The sequence below is a fragment of the Chinchilla lanigera genome, unplaced genomic scaffold, assembly GCF_000276665.1.
Source record: "Chinchilla lanigera isolate Chin_1 unplaced genomic scaffold, ChiLan1.0 scaffold00044, whole genome shotgun sequence".
Classification (NCBI taxonomy): domain Eukaryota; kingdom Metazoa; phylum Chordata; class Mammalia; order Rodentia; family Chinchillidae; genus Chinchilla; species Chinchilla lanigera.
Window position 1 is genome coordinate 15,569,037 of NW_004955445.1, and position 14,397 is coordinate 15,583,433.

At 46.5% G+C, this 14,397-nt stretch overlaps 1 protein-coding gene across 1 annotated transcript in view; it reads left to right on the plus strand.

The window, feature by feature from the left end:
- Positions 1–7,374, plus strand: part of Chd6 (chromodomain helicase DNA binding protein 6) — a 216,337-nt gene extending 208,963 nt beyond the window's left edge. The window contains exons 40-41 of the mRNA XM_013518274.1: positions 438–480; positions 6,652–7,374. Coding sequence (XP_013373728.1) covers positions 438–470 — 33 coding nt within the window. The 3' untranslated portion in view covers positions 471–480; positions 6,652–7,374. The remainder of the gene's footprint in view (positions 1–437; positions 481–6,651) is intronic.
- The last annotated feature ends 7,023 nt before the right edge of the window (positions 7,375–14,397 follow it).

The window sequence follows — 14,397 nt, forward strand, 5'->3', positions numbered from 1 at the left end:
ATGTCAGCTGGCTCTCAGAAGCAGGCTACAACTGAAGGATCAGGAGTCCGAGTAAGTGCGATGCACAGGCCAGACTGAAGCAGTTTTCCAGAGTTCACTTGACCTAATCCATCCTTAGGCACACAACTCCATGGTGCCCATAACAATCTCGGGATGATGACTACATCCTCACCCTTCTCTGTGCCCAGCGCATTGGGGCTCCAGAATCCTCCCGGACTTCAAAGAGTGAGTGAGCTCACTACAGCCGTCTGCAGCTCAGCGTGAAAGGGGAAAGAAGGCCCAGGAGGGGCACAGGCCTGGCCTCAGCTTTCCTTGGGTGTTAAGCCTCTTTTTCTGGCTCCAACCCAGAGGGGTCAGCCCAAGACAACTCCAGCTGCCTGACACCATTCCTACCCCTACCCCTACTCCAGCTCTGACCCAGGCTTTTTCATTCACAGAACTCAGATTTTCCAGGCCACCAATCAGAATGACCAAGGCCAGGTAAGTGCCTCAGTGGGAGGGGAAGAGAGGAGAAAGCTGTTGGAAGGGTCAGTGGGGACTGGACCAAAGGAGCCAGCCTCTTGGAGGGTGTCCCATCCAGGAGCCTCCTGGAGCTGAGTCCCTGCCACAGACTTCTTGGCTTCTTTTCACAGGGTATCCCACAAGTTGCCCGTCCCATGTGGCCATAGCACCTCCTTCAGTGCAGCCCACAGGTCTCCTATTGAAAGCCCAGTGAGAGGCACTGCCATCTGTGCCCAGCCCTGCCTCTCAGGATCCATTCTTACTCCACTGGACGGTTCTCAACACTCTGGGATGCCAGAGAGTCTTGTGCCAACAGAGTGGAAATCCCGGGGTAGCAGTTGTGGGGACCCCTGTGGAGGGGTCCTCCCTTGTGCCTCTGTGGGGCTGTGTGAACCAAGCCTGAGGACTCCTGCACTCAAATTAGGTGAATGCTGGGGAAACACCAACCCATGCTCAAACACTGGTTGGAGTCTGAGCATTGGACTCCCCAATGGCTTCCAACCCTGCAGCCATGAGGCCGTGGAGATGGAAGCGGCACACAGCTGCCTGCTGGCTTCTGCATAGCTTCCGGCATCTCTCCGGGCCGCTCCTTCCCTGTCCGTGCAGGGCTGCCTGAGCCTGGGGTCTCACCCAGCTCTGCTACCCTTGGCATGAAACTTTGAGATGCTGAGTCCTCTTCCTTGGGGGTAGGAGGTCCTCATACAAAGCTTAGCCTCGGGCTATGGGGCCTCCTCTGGCTGAAGCTCTGCAACTGATGTTCCTCTTCAATCTTGAGACTTGCAGCGGGGGTCCTAAACCCCCCAGGCAGGGTCCCCATCTTCCTGTTAGGCCATTCCCTATGAGCCTTTTTATAAAGAGTTTGGCTGGGAGCCAGAGAAATTTTGGAAAGTGTATGGGCCAAGCCAAGCTGTACAAACCTGTCTTCCTCCCAGAGCTGAAAGAGGCCAGGTTGTTCCCAAATGCAGAGGCGGATGCAGGAGATGGAAGAGAGAAGAGAGCTATTTTAGGAGCCCTTGGACGCTGCGGAGCCCCCAGCAGCAGCCCAGGGAAGGATAAGATGGGTAGGTACAGCCAGAGGCAACACAGTTGAGGGCCTAGTACCAAATATCTCCAGTAGGCCCATAAATGAAGCATACGCACCCGCCCACCCAAAAGCAGTTAGGTACAGATATGGTTACACAGGTGCCAAAGTATACAAATGTACGTAAACATATGCTTATGTGTACAGAAATATGCATAGACACCTATACCTAGGTAGTCACTCTAGATACAGCGACAGGCACATACGTGCTCATACATACAAACACTGGTACACATGAGTAGACACTGAAAGATACACACAAAGAGGCACGCTGCAGACTGAGCCATGCCAGAGCAAGCCCAGGAGGCTGGGAGAGGCTTGAATTCCCTGTCAATCCAGGTCTCTGAGACCTAACATACATGTACATATGCATGTGTGTGAGCATGTGTGTGTGCATATACAAACACACACACACCCTGGGAGAGAACCACTTTCTTTGTGGGAGCTTTTTGGATCCAGCACAACATGCAATCAAGACCTTGTGCTGGGAAAGAAAGCGCCTTTGTCTGCTGGGACCGGGGCCACGGGAGCAGCTGCAGCCTTCTCCAGGATAAGAGCCAGGCCAGTTCCTCACCCCTGGGATGAAGGTCAGGTCAGGCCTGGGATGGGGAGGCCGGGAGGTGGGGGCTCTGGCAGGTCCTGCCACCAATCCCAGGGTGCACTGTCTCGCCAGTGGCACAAAGCCTGGAAAGCAAGTTGTCCCCAGTCCTCCGTCCCTGGTCTGGCCCTGTCCCCAGAACAACAGTGGTTCTGACCTTCAGCCCTGGTGCTATGCTGACCTGACTGAGGCCTGCTGTGTGCCTACAGCCTCACTATTTTTTTTTTTTTTTTTAGTAGAGTAAAAGAAGGTCAGGCTCTGGAATTAGAAAGATGTGAAATTAATAATTCCAGCATTCTGGGTGGCTGATGCAGGAGGATCAAAAGTTCAAGCCCAGTCTGGGCAATTTAGCAAGATACTGTGAAAATTTAAAAAAAAAAAAAAAAATTAAAAAGGGCTGATGAGGTAGCTCTGTGCAAAGGCCCTGGGTTCAATCCCCATTACAAGATGGGGGGAGGGGGAGGAAGGAAGGATGGAAAGAAGGAAGGAATGAAAAGAGGGAGGGAGGAGGGGGAAGGAAGGAATGGAGCTATGGTTTTATCACTCTCTAGCTGGGTGATTTTGAGAACATATTACATACTCTTGAGCCCTAAATTTGAGCAATGACTGCCTGATCCATTGTCAGTGTTCAAAATACAGAAGCCAGTCCTCTTTATTCACACGAATGTTCCGTGACCTTCTCTCACATGGTATCTCTACCCGGGAAAGCTGGCCGAGCCCAGCTCCAGGCAGTCTCTCCCACTGCTGTGGTCCCAGAGAAAGTAGGCCCCAGATCCCGTTTGCAGGAGCCTCCCTCTTTGGAGCTCCCCTCCTCCTTTTGCCTTTTTTCCACCCCCAGTACTCTGCCATGGTGCCATAGTGAGCCGATTGCCCTCTGTGCCTCCCCACCATGCTCTGAAGGTGCCTAAGACCTGCTCCCTTGAAGCTGAATACCCTGAAGGCCAAACCTTCATGAGGAACAACCCCATTTTCTAACTGAAGAAAAGTGCTATGGTTGGGTGTGGCTTGTCCCCTCCAAAATTCATGTTGAAATTTGGTCCCAGATTAATAGTGCTGAGAGGTGGTAGAAGTGTGAGGGTCACAGGGCACTTGCCTTCCTGAGGGGACTGACACTGTTCTCTGCTCACGAGCGGTTTCATTCTTACAAGAGCAGGCTGTTCCAAAGCAACGCCACCCTCTTGTCCTTTCTCGCTCCTGCACATGCCAGTGCTCCCTTCCACTTTTCCTCCATATCGCGATGCAACAGAAGACCCTCACTACGTGTGGCTTCCCAGTCTTGAAATTCCAGTTTCTGGAATTGTGAGCTAAATAGTGTCAGGTATCCCATTATAGCAATGCAAAATGAACTAAGAAAATTATTTAACATCAGGCGAGCGTCCAGAGTAACTTCAGCACCATCTCCAGACACACTTCTAGAACTCACTCTGGTCACTCACTCAGCAAGTGTTTACTAAGGGCCTGCTGTGCTAGTCCAGATGCTGAGACTCCACAGTGAACACACTGACCCAAATCCTGCCCTTACGGGTAACATTGTAGTTCCTCACAGCACTACTGTGTGTGAGCCTGTAGCGTAACACATGCTTGTGAGCCGTAATCACCCTGCAAGTCAGACACACTTCTTTCTTTGTGCCACCACAGACTTTGGAATGTCGCTCCCACAGCTCTTTTTGCCACCAAGTGGCTCCCTGGTAGACTGTGGGCATCTCAAGGGCAGGGATGTGGTGGCCCAGAGCCTGCTGGGACCCTGTCACTGTGGACTCAGCAATGGCTTTCAGCAGTCCAGGTGCATTCAGGTTGCAGTATTCCTCGGTATATATGACTCTTTTGATCCTATTGTAACTTGGCACCTCTCTCAACTACTATATGAGACATAATTTAATCGTAGCTCAATAACTTGTGTCCTTACTTTTAATTAAATCATTGTTTCTGAAAAGAAATGGACTGAACCTGAAAGTCAGCTAGGAGAGTGTCAGCTCAATCCTTGTGCTATCACCCTTGGTCTGCTGTACTGTTTCACATAATATTGGTTGAACATTTACCCCATGCCAGACCTGGAGAGGGTAACAAGGCTCAGGGAAAGACAATTCTAGACCCCTGGTAAGGACAGTCCCAGTCTATTCTCTGTTGCAATAACTGACCACAGACTGGATAATTTAAAGGAATAAAGGTTTCTTTAGCTCACAGTTCTGGAGGCTGGGTAGTCTAAGCACAGGGTACTGGTATCTGGGTGGCGGGGCTCTTTGCTTCTTCATAACAGTAAAGGGTATCATATCAGAAGACAGAGCATGTGTGTGTGTCAGCTAAGGTCTCTTCCCCTTCTTATTAAAGCCACCAGTCTGATCATGCAGAGATGGGGGGTGGAATCCTACCTTGTTGCCTTCATCTAATCCTACGCACTTCCCAGAGGCCCCACCTTGAACCATTAACAGAGGAATGTGGAGATTGTTGCACCAGGAATGGGAGTAGAGGTCCTTCAGACCAGGGAGGGGACCTAAGCAGATGAGCAGAAAATGCCAATGCAGTGTGACAAGTGCTATGAGAGCCCAAGGGGGAGTCCCTGGGTGGGGTAAAGGAGCATGTGGAGCAAAGATGGTTTTGCAGTGCAGGGGATATTTGAGCTAAAGCCTGAGTAGCAGTTAGATTTGTTTTATGTAGAGATGAGAGAGGACAAGCCAGACAGACAGACCAGCATTTGCAAAGGTCTTGGAAATAGGGAAATGCCTGCTATGTGAGAAGGAATGGAAAAGTGTTAGGTGTCCTGGGTGGAGATAGAGGAGAGAGTGGGAGCTGAGCCAGGGAAGTAACTGGCATGAGCCAGGGAAGTAACTGGCATGAGACAGGATTGTGACTGCCAGAGAGACTGGGGAACCCCTGCCACAGGGAAGGCACCCAGCTCTGGCCAGGAGCTGCCCTCCCGAGCTGTCCTCCCAGCCTGCATGCTCCAGCTCAACCCCACTCTCCCCACCTTTGTCCTAGGAAACTCTGCTTTCACTGTGGTCAAGCTCCCCTCCGCTGTGGCTCAGGGAAAAAATTATGAAGGAGAAATTCTTATACAAGCTCTTTATATATTAAATGTCTTGATTTTTTTGCAATTTGACCTTTATTTTATTTTATTTTATTTTATTTTGATGGAAAGAAGCCCCACATTGTTACGTTGTAAAAAAAAAAAAAAAAAAAAAAAATCTATCAATCTGTTCATACATTCTCTACCCTAAAATTGCATGACTGCTATGGGCCTTTTTATGGTTTAACTTCTAACATTCTTTTCTAACATTTAAACCTTTAAGCCATCTGCAGTTTATTTTGGTGTAAGGTAGGAATCTAAATTTATTTTTTCCAAACTGTTAGCCAGTTATCTGCTCCCATTTTCAGAGCACTCCATCATTTCTGCACTAGTTTGTTTATTTTTTTCAAAGTCTCATTTCCCCTCTGCTCAATTTTTAAAGGTACAGTTGCTATCTAGGAAAAAAAAAGAATGGGGAAAAGAAATATGGAAGTGTGTGGCTTAGAAGGTAAAACTCCATCCTTCTCACCTTCCCAAAGCACTGCCCACTAACAGTTTGTTATACCTTCTTTAGTATTATGTTATAGCACTTATTGGGTTTCTCTCAAATAGAGGTGTATGGAAGAGAAAATCCAAATAGGATCAACATCTCTAGATGACATTAAAAATATGTTGAGTTAAACAAAAAACATACATACGATAACTAAGCATGGTGACATATACCTGTAGTCTCAGCACTCTGGGAAGCTAAGGCAGGAGGCCGGCAAGTTCAAGCCAGTTTGGACAATTTGGCAAGACCCTGTTCCAAAACAAAAAATAAAAGAACTGAGGAGGTAGCTCAGGGAGAAGGTCCTGGGTTCAATCCCCAGTACCATAAAAACGAAAAGAAAGAACACAGATATAAGGTTAGAAAAGTCAAACAACTCTGCAAGACACAAAATAAAAGATAAATACTTCTTTTTTCACTCACTGCAGTCCCATATCAAGCCCTTGTTCCCTGAAGGTAACTACAGTTAACATTTCTTATTTGTTTTAGTTGAAGTGTATTTCTCTGCCATATTCCACATTTTCATCTGTAGACAACTCTATCTCTGGACTTTGTTGTCTGTCTTTCTCTGCTGTTCTGGTTCTAGTAATGTACTGTTTAAAGTATTTGAGTTTTACCATATGTTTCAGCAGCTGGGAGGGCAGGTCCTGCCTTGCTGTTCTTCATTTACAGAAATACAGTGACTACTCTACACTTACTTTCCGTATGAACTTTATGTCACAACCCCCACCATTTGATTGGAATTTTGTTGAAATGGCATTGTGCTCATCATAGCTTCATGGGGCGGGTATTTTCATTATGTAGTGAGTGCCCACTTTGACACCTCTCTCCTGTGACTGCGTTCAGACTCTGAGACTTTTCTTGTTTGGGAACTTGAATATCCCTCATCAGAGTATCTTAATCTTTGTCTGGTGTTACAGCTCCAGCCATCTAAGAGGAAAAGGATTGGAGACCTGGTCTTCCTACACCCAAGGACCATCAGATAAGAGAAGGGTGTACACTATTCAGCAAAGCTCCAGAGAGCAAAACTCAGACCAGTCAAGGGTCACCCAGAGGCCACCTTTGGCTCAGCAATCGTAAGAATGTTCTATCTGTTGGAGCTGCAGGGCCATGGAACAAGCTGCTGGAGGAGGCGGAGAGCTCTCCACCACTGGCTGTGTTCCAACATTCCAGGGAAAAAGTAGCCCATGATACCCAGAGGCCTCCTGGTTGGTGACAGGCGTGGGGGAGGATGCTGGGTCAGCAGTGCCGCTGGTCTTTCCACTCTGCCCAGGACGAAAGGCCCAAGGCTTTCCAACCCTACTCTGTCCCGCTTACCTCATTTCCCTTTTTGCGATGAGCATGCCAGGTGGAATGGTGTTACTCCAGCTTACATGCAAAGACAGGAGCCTCAGCATGCCAAGTGACTTAACAAAGATCACCCAGTGAGGAGGACTGGTGCCACTGGGACTGCAAAGTACATCCTCCTGAGCTGCCTTCCTATGATTGTCTCCTGGGAGTCCCTGCTCACAGTCAGAGCTGACAGTCAAGGCCTGGGGAACCTTTCCCACCTTTCAGGTGAGTAGCCTAGCGGGCAGCATAAAGGCACCTTCAGCTTGTCTTCCGGCCCTGGTTCTGCATATAGGGCTGCCTCTCCCCGGGCAGCTCTCAGCTTGGCTCACAGTGTCCCCAGGGGGCCAATGGGCTTCTTGATTCCAGGCTGCACATCTGGAAGTTGACGCTATTAAAACAAACCCCATTATATAACAAACGGACATCTGGAACCCGTTAGCACAGAGTTTTTAGAAAAAGAAATTGTTTTGGATGTGTTTTCTCCTAAGAATGTGGCAAAGCGCCCTTCCCCTGGCTGTCCAGGAACCCAGGGACCAGTGGCCTCTCCTGAGCCCATTTCTTGAGGTGTCTCAGGCCAGCCCAGAAGTGGGCTGGGCAGAAACGGGCAGAGTGCCCCCACCAGGCAGGCAGTTCATTGACTCCTGCTGCCTACATCTTCTCAAACATCCTTTCTAATTTAATTTCAGTGCTTACTTAGCAAACACTTGCGTGCCTACTATGTGTGACTGTTCAAGTCATTCACGCGCTGCCCCAGACTCCCCAATTTACTGAGCCTACGTCATCATTGTGACTTAAGAGAAAAAGACCATGAAGCAGGTGTGGTGTGCATGCATGGTGTAGTTCCAGCCACTCAGGAAACTGAGAAGCAGGATCGCTTGAGCTTGAGTGTGAGACCAGCCTGGGCACCATAGTGAGACTCCATCTCAAAAACAAACAAACAAAACAGAAAAAAGAGCATGGATTTCCCAGGATTCTAAACAGCTATACTCCAATGTTTCTGGGCCTCAGTTTCCTCGAGCACCTCAGGTGATCTCTACAGCTCCCTAGCACCCACAAGCCTCTGCCTGAATTGCCTCCCTCCCCTTCATCCCTGAGCACAGGCATCCTGGAGACTGAACATTGGTTGGGGCACTGTACATAAGTGACTTGGGCGTGAGGTGGTTCTCCCTGATTGGACCTTGACAATGGGAAGCCTCTGTGAGAAATATCTGGCTCACATTTTCAAACAAAAATTCTATTTTCTTAACACCCCCCCACACACAGTTTATAATGAAAATGTTCAAATATACAGAAAATTAGAAAGAACTGAACAGCATGTATACTCATCACCTAGATTGTAAAACTATTAATAAGGTGCTATACTTGAATTGTTACCTATGTATCCCATCCATGCAATCAAAAGTCATGTGTGGACATCAGTACATTTTACCCCTTAACACTATGAACGCACATCATTAACTAGAAAGTGGTATTTGTTTCTGGTTTTCTTTAAAACAAAATTAACAGAACGAGATGCACAATTCTTAAGTGAACTATTTCAGTGAGTTTGACAGATACAGATACCTGCACAACTCAAACCCCTATCATGATGTACAGTTTATCATCAACACCAGGAAGTTCCCTGTGCCCCATGAGTGTATGTCTCTAATTCCTACTCCTCCAACAGGCAGCCACTATTCTGGTCATTTTCAACATAGATAAGGTATAATGAACTGAACTGTGATCTCTCAAAATATCTATCTTGAGGTGCTAACCCTTAACACTTCCAAATGGGACTGCATTTGGAGACAGGGTTTTTTAAGAGGTAATAGACTGAGGAGATAGCACAGCAGCACAGCACTGGCCTGGCAAGCACAAGGTCCTGAGTTTGACTCCTGGTACAAAAAAAAGGGTGTTCAGAATCTCTAGGAAAAAGGACGGACTATAACCCAGTATGATTGGTGTCCTCATAAAAAAAAAAATGGAAATTAGGACACAGGTACAGAGAGAAAACCATATGATGAGTGAGGGGAGGAGTCATTCATGAGCCAGTGACAGAAGCCTCAGGAGATGCCAACGTGGCCTAGACCTTTTCCAGAAGTGCAGAAAAGACAAACCTCTATTGCCTACAGCACGTAGTCTGTGGTACTTGGTACTCTGCTTTTGCAACCCTAGCAGACTGATACACTAGGTTTTCCTTTTGTGGGGGCGTCGGCGACAAGCATCTCTCTATCTAGTTCGGGCTGGCCTTGAACCTCATTATGTAGCACAGGCTGTCCTCAAACTCATGGCAACCCTCCTGCCTCAGCCTTCAGAGTGCTAGAATGATAGACAACATGAGCCACCATGCCCAGCTTGCCTTTTATAGAATTTAATATAAATAAAGGTAAGTACAGGGTATTGATGTGTGTCTGACTCGTTTTGCCCAACATAAGACTATTAGGATTCTTCCGTGTTGCTATGTGAACCAGTGGTTCGTTCCTTTCATTGCCGACTAGTATTCCATTATGTCAATATTCCAAAATTTGTTAAGCATGTGGGCAGTTTGTTCTTTTTTAATAACAGAAGAATCGTTGGGTAACAGTTCAGTTTATGTCAACTCAGCAACAGCGTGGATGTTCTACTCGCTAGGAGGCCTCCGTTCATCCTGATAAAACACATTGTACCTCCTGGAATAAAAGCTCTCAGAGATGAGATTGAATTGGTAGCACACCATTTTTTATCTATGCTAATACAGACAAATCCATGTTACAGGGGCCTCAGATTGTTATCCATGTGGTGACAAATGACACAGAGGCTACACTAGAGCTGGGATCAGGAAGCGATGGTATGGAGTCTTACTTGCTGTGTGTCCTGGGGCAAGTCACTGATCTCTCTGAGCCTCGTGTTCCCCCCAGGGAGAAGAAGCTAATGATCCTTTCCTTGGGTTGCCTGAAGGTGGAGGGAACTCATGTGCACAGTGAGGAAGCAGCAAAGGCTCAGAAAGTGTTCTGTGTTGTGACTGGTCCTCCTCAGCAGCCATCAGGGCCAGAACCTCTCCAGGATGGAGGAGCAAATGTGGATTTCTGGGCCACCAACAGTAGAAAACTAGCTTTCTGCACTGTCATATATAATAGCTGAGACCAAGGCGCGGGGTGGTGAAGACCGTGTCAAATCACCAAGCTGCCATGATCAATTAAACTGATGCAATCATAGCAGGAGTAGCACTGTCAGAGTTTCAGAAAGCACACTCTCAATTGTGGGATCAAAGTGCTTCCAGTGTGCCCAAGTTGTGCACGTGTTTGACTGTTTCCATGTGTTTTTTTTGTTCCATCTGAATGGGGCAGTTCAGAAATTTGGTTCACTTTGTCACGATCATTTCTGGCAAAGTGTGAATTTAAATTTGGTGGTCTAGGAGCCAATCTTTTATAGTAGATATTAATACTTTTCTTTTGACAAAGTAGGAGAAGTGCATAATCCAAATTGCCATCATTTGTTTTACTTCAGAAATTCTTTTCTTCTGAAAGAAACATTTTTCAACTTTGAAGTCCTTAGGAATTACTCTTTGGCATAATTTATTCACTCTGTCCCAAGTGGCCTTGAAAGGCAAATAATTTAGCTCTGATGATGATCTTTTTTGGCTTTTAAAGACAAAAAAAATGTCTATAGCTTCACTTTGAAGCTTGTTAGAAGAAAATTCCTGTGACACTTATCATGGAATAAAGAAATGTAAAACAAAAGATAAATTCAGAGTTGGAAACAATGACGGCAGTTGGATACTCGGGTCACCTATGGGATGCGAAGAGTCATTTACTACAATTTCCTGTGGCCTAGTGGCATCTGAAGTGTTCATTTGCAGCTGAAGATGCCCTGAGAGGCCCAGCACAATGTGCTGGAAAGAATTCACCCTGCCTCCTCACACTTCATCTCCACTGCTTCCAAAAGCTTGGAAAACTCTCTTCGTGGGTATATCGTGCCGTGCCAAGAACAGAACTGAGAGCATTTAAGGTTCTTTCCTTTCCTCCTCAGGTGACATCATTACCATGACCAAAAGAAGTGTAGCAACTCCTCAACCCCCTTCGAGACCACTCAGTTTCCTGTGCACGCTAGCTGTGTAGCTACTTGTGCTGTCAGGGATCCGGCAGAGGGGTTTATTAAAAGCAGTTGCACTTAGCTTGTTTTTTTGAGGATTTAGGGGTGGGGGGGATTTGCTAGGGATCAAACCCAGGGTCTCATGCATGCTAAGCACACATTCTGCCTCTGAGCTACACCTCCAGGCAGGTTTATTTTTATAATCATGTGCTAGGGAATTGATCTCAGTGGTCTCAACAACATCCTTGAAACTAAAACCCCCTCTGTCTCTATCTCTGTCTCTCTGTCTCTCTCTATCTCTGTCTCTGTCTCTCTCTCTCTCTGTCTCTCTCTCTGTCTATCTGTCTGTCTCTCTCTCTCTCTCTGTCTCTCTGTCTGGACAGGGCCTCAACAAGTTGCCAAAGCTGGCCTCAAATTTGCAATTCTCCTGCCTCAGCCTCCTGAATAATCAGGATTCCGTATGTTCACACCACAAGCCTCTCTTTAGTTAAACCTTCCCAACGATGGCAGCCTGAAAGTCCCACTGCCCTCCTTTCCCAGTTCCAAAAGTGCTGCAGCAGCTGGGCTAAGCTCCAGGATCAGCCAGCAGCCAGACCTGGCGGGTAGGGCAGGGCCGAAGTGCTGAGAGGGCTGGCTCAGGACTTAGTCTCCCTCTGGGCCAGACAGTAGGGATGGGCAGCAGAGAGCACTCTGGGTGAGAATCAGATCGCCACAGTTGTGGGAGAGAGCTTGGCACAGGACCCACCAGAGAAGAGGCCCAGCCAGCAGCCTTGGGTGGTCCTGAAGAGACACACATATCCCCCGGCCCCCGGGGGCTGACGGCTGCAGAAGAGGAGTGCTCCCTCCTGGAGCACAGCAAGGCACAGCAAGTGTGTTGGCTGGATGTGAGCCTTGGGGATGATGATTGCTGCAAGAAGACAGAGGAAGGGAAGGTTGCGCCTGAGGAGATCCAGCACCCAGGAAGGAAAAGCCTGCGATGCGCTGGAAGCTGCAGGGAGAGACCAGCTGCAACCTGCAAGATCTCAGGAAAAAGAACACAAAACAACAGGAATACTTCTTAAAAAATCAGATGAGAAATAAAATTCTTTCCTAAAGGAGGAAATGTGGTTTTAGATTTAAAATGAATTGGAGGAGAGATGGAAATTTGGGGGAACCAAGTGGAAGTAATAATGCAAAACCCAAAGCAAAAATGTACAAGAGAAAGGGCATAGAGCAAAGTAAGCAGCTAGGAGGACAGGGATCTAAGAGGCGTAATTCATGAATAATAAAAGTAAGCACTAAAATCCTAGAAGGAAAAAAAGCACAAATGGAAGAGAAGCAATCATTTTTAAAATGAGAAGGCAAACTTTCCATGAAGAATGCCTTGGGTTCACAGATTGGAAGGCGCCTTGAGTTCCAGGCAGGAAGGATGGAAAAAGACACACGACGCAGGACCTGGGAAGGTTCCGAAATTCCATGATTAAAGGGAAAAGTCATACAAGCTTCCCGAAAAAAACAAGTCGGCAGAACTAGGAGAATCAGAGCAAAATCAGTGCTGGAGGACGGTGTGAATCACCTCCCCAGTCCATGGAGAGAAAGCTGTCCTGTACCAGTCGGGCTGCCATTGCCTAACCAGGGAGCAAACAGCCAAAGGGCCAGAGAATTTCCTCACACAGGAGGAAAACAAGAAAAACAGGCGTCTAATCAGACAGTGAGTGAAGAAAATGAAAATGGAATGGAGAAAATGGTGGAGATGTAGAAAATGAAAAGAGGAAACCACAGTGAGGCACAAACCCACAAATCTTCGTGTGATTAAGTCAGTGCCAAATGGATAAAGGTAAGACAGTGCTGTGGTTTGAATGACCCCTCAAAGACTCACACTGATCCAGGTATGGTGGTGTACACTCCTAATACCAGCTACTTGAAAGGTTGAGGCAGGAGGATCACAAGTTCAAGGCCAGCCTGGGCAACTTACTGAGACCTTGTCTCAAAACAAAATTTAAAAAGGTCTGGGAGACTAGTTCAGTGGTAGAGCTCTTGCCTAGCACGTGTGAGGCCACGTACCAATCCCCAATACTGAAAACAAAATTCATGTTGAAATTTAATTGCTACTGTGACAGTATTAAGAGGCAGGACCAGCTGAATGGTGGTGCATATCTACAATCTTAGCACTCTAGGAGGCTGAGGCAAGTTTGAGCCCAGTCTGGGCAATTTAGTAAGATCTTGTCTCAGAATTTTAAAAGGGCTGGGGATATAGCTCAGTGCAAAGGCCCTGGGTTTAATCTCCAGTGCCACCAAAAAAAAAAAAGGTGGGACCTTTAAAAGATCATTAAATCATGGGGTGGGGGCATGAATGGATCAAGGCCATCATCACAGAAGTGGGTAAATTCTAATCAGTTCCCCACCGCCACCACTATGTCCTTCTGCTACAACACAACAAGAAGCTGAAGGCTGTCACCCACAGTCATCCCTCAGTCTTGGGCCTCCAGTACTGTGAGTCAAACACGCTTTTCTGTACAATTTACATAGTCCGGAATATTCTGCTATAGCAGCAAAAAGGGGACCAAGACAGATGGAATGTGTAATATAAACACTAAATAATTATTTTCTTTTAAACAAGAGAGATGCAATAAAAAGCATTGCTAGCCTACAACTAAATGTGTGACATGTTCTTGGCAAAATGTAGTAGAAAAGGAGAGAGGGGGCCAGCAAAAGCATTTTAAATATCTTTTATTGGCTGGGGAGGAGAAATAAAGGAAGAGAGCCCCTTGGTGGGAGAAATTAACTGGTAGCTAGTTACCCTGGAAGTTTTTCATTACAAAATCCAGAAAAGGCAAAGTCAGTCCTGAAGAAAAACAGCATGTAATAGAGCTTCCAAAATAAGAAGGGAAAAAGATGACGGGTGTCTATTGTCAGTTGTTCCATCTTTTTTTTTCCTATGTTCCATCTTTTTTTTAACCCTTTATGATGGAAACATCTATACATACACTACAAAAGGAGGCCTATCACAATATAGTAAATACCCATAGACCCCACACTAGGGTCCAATGACTGTATTTTTTACAACTGGAGATTTGAATGGTCATAAAACCCTGTTATATTTCCATTTCTTGTTTTCCTAGCAATTTCATTTAGAATTTGCAGAAATTAGTGCTGGCCACCATTGACCAAAAGATTTCAGTGTTGTGTCCAATCAACAATTCCAAAAATATGCTTTCATAAAGACTGACAAGCTGTACTTTTTACCTGGTAAACAATATTCTACTTTTTCCACAGCTTTTTTTTTTTTTTTTTTTTTTTTTTTT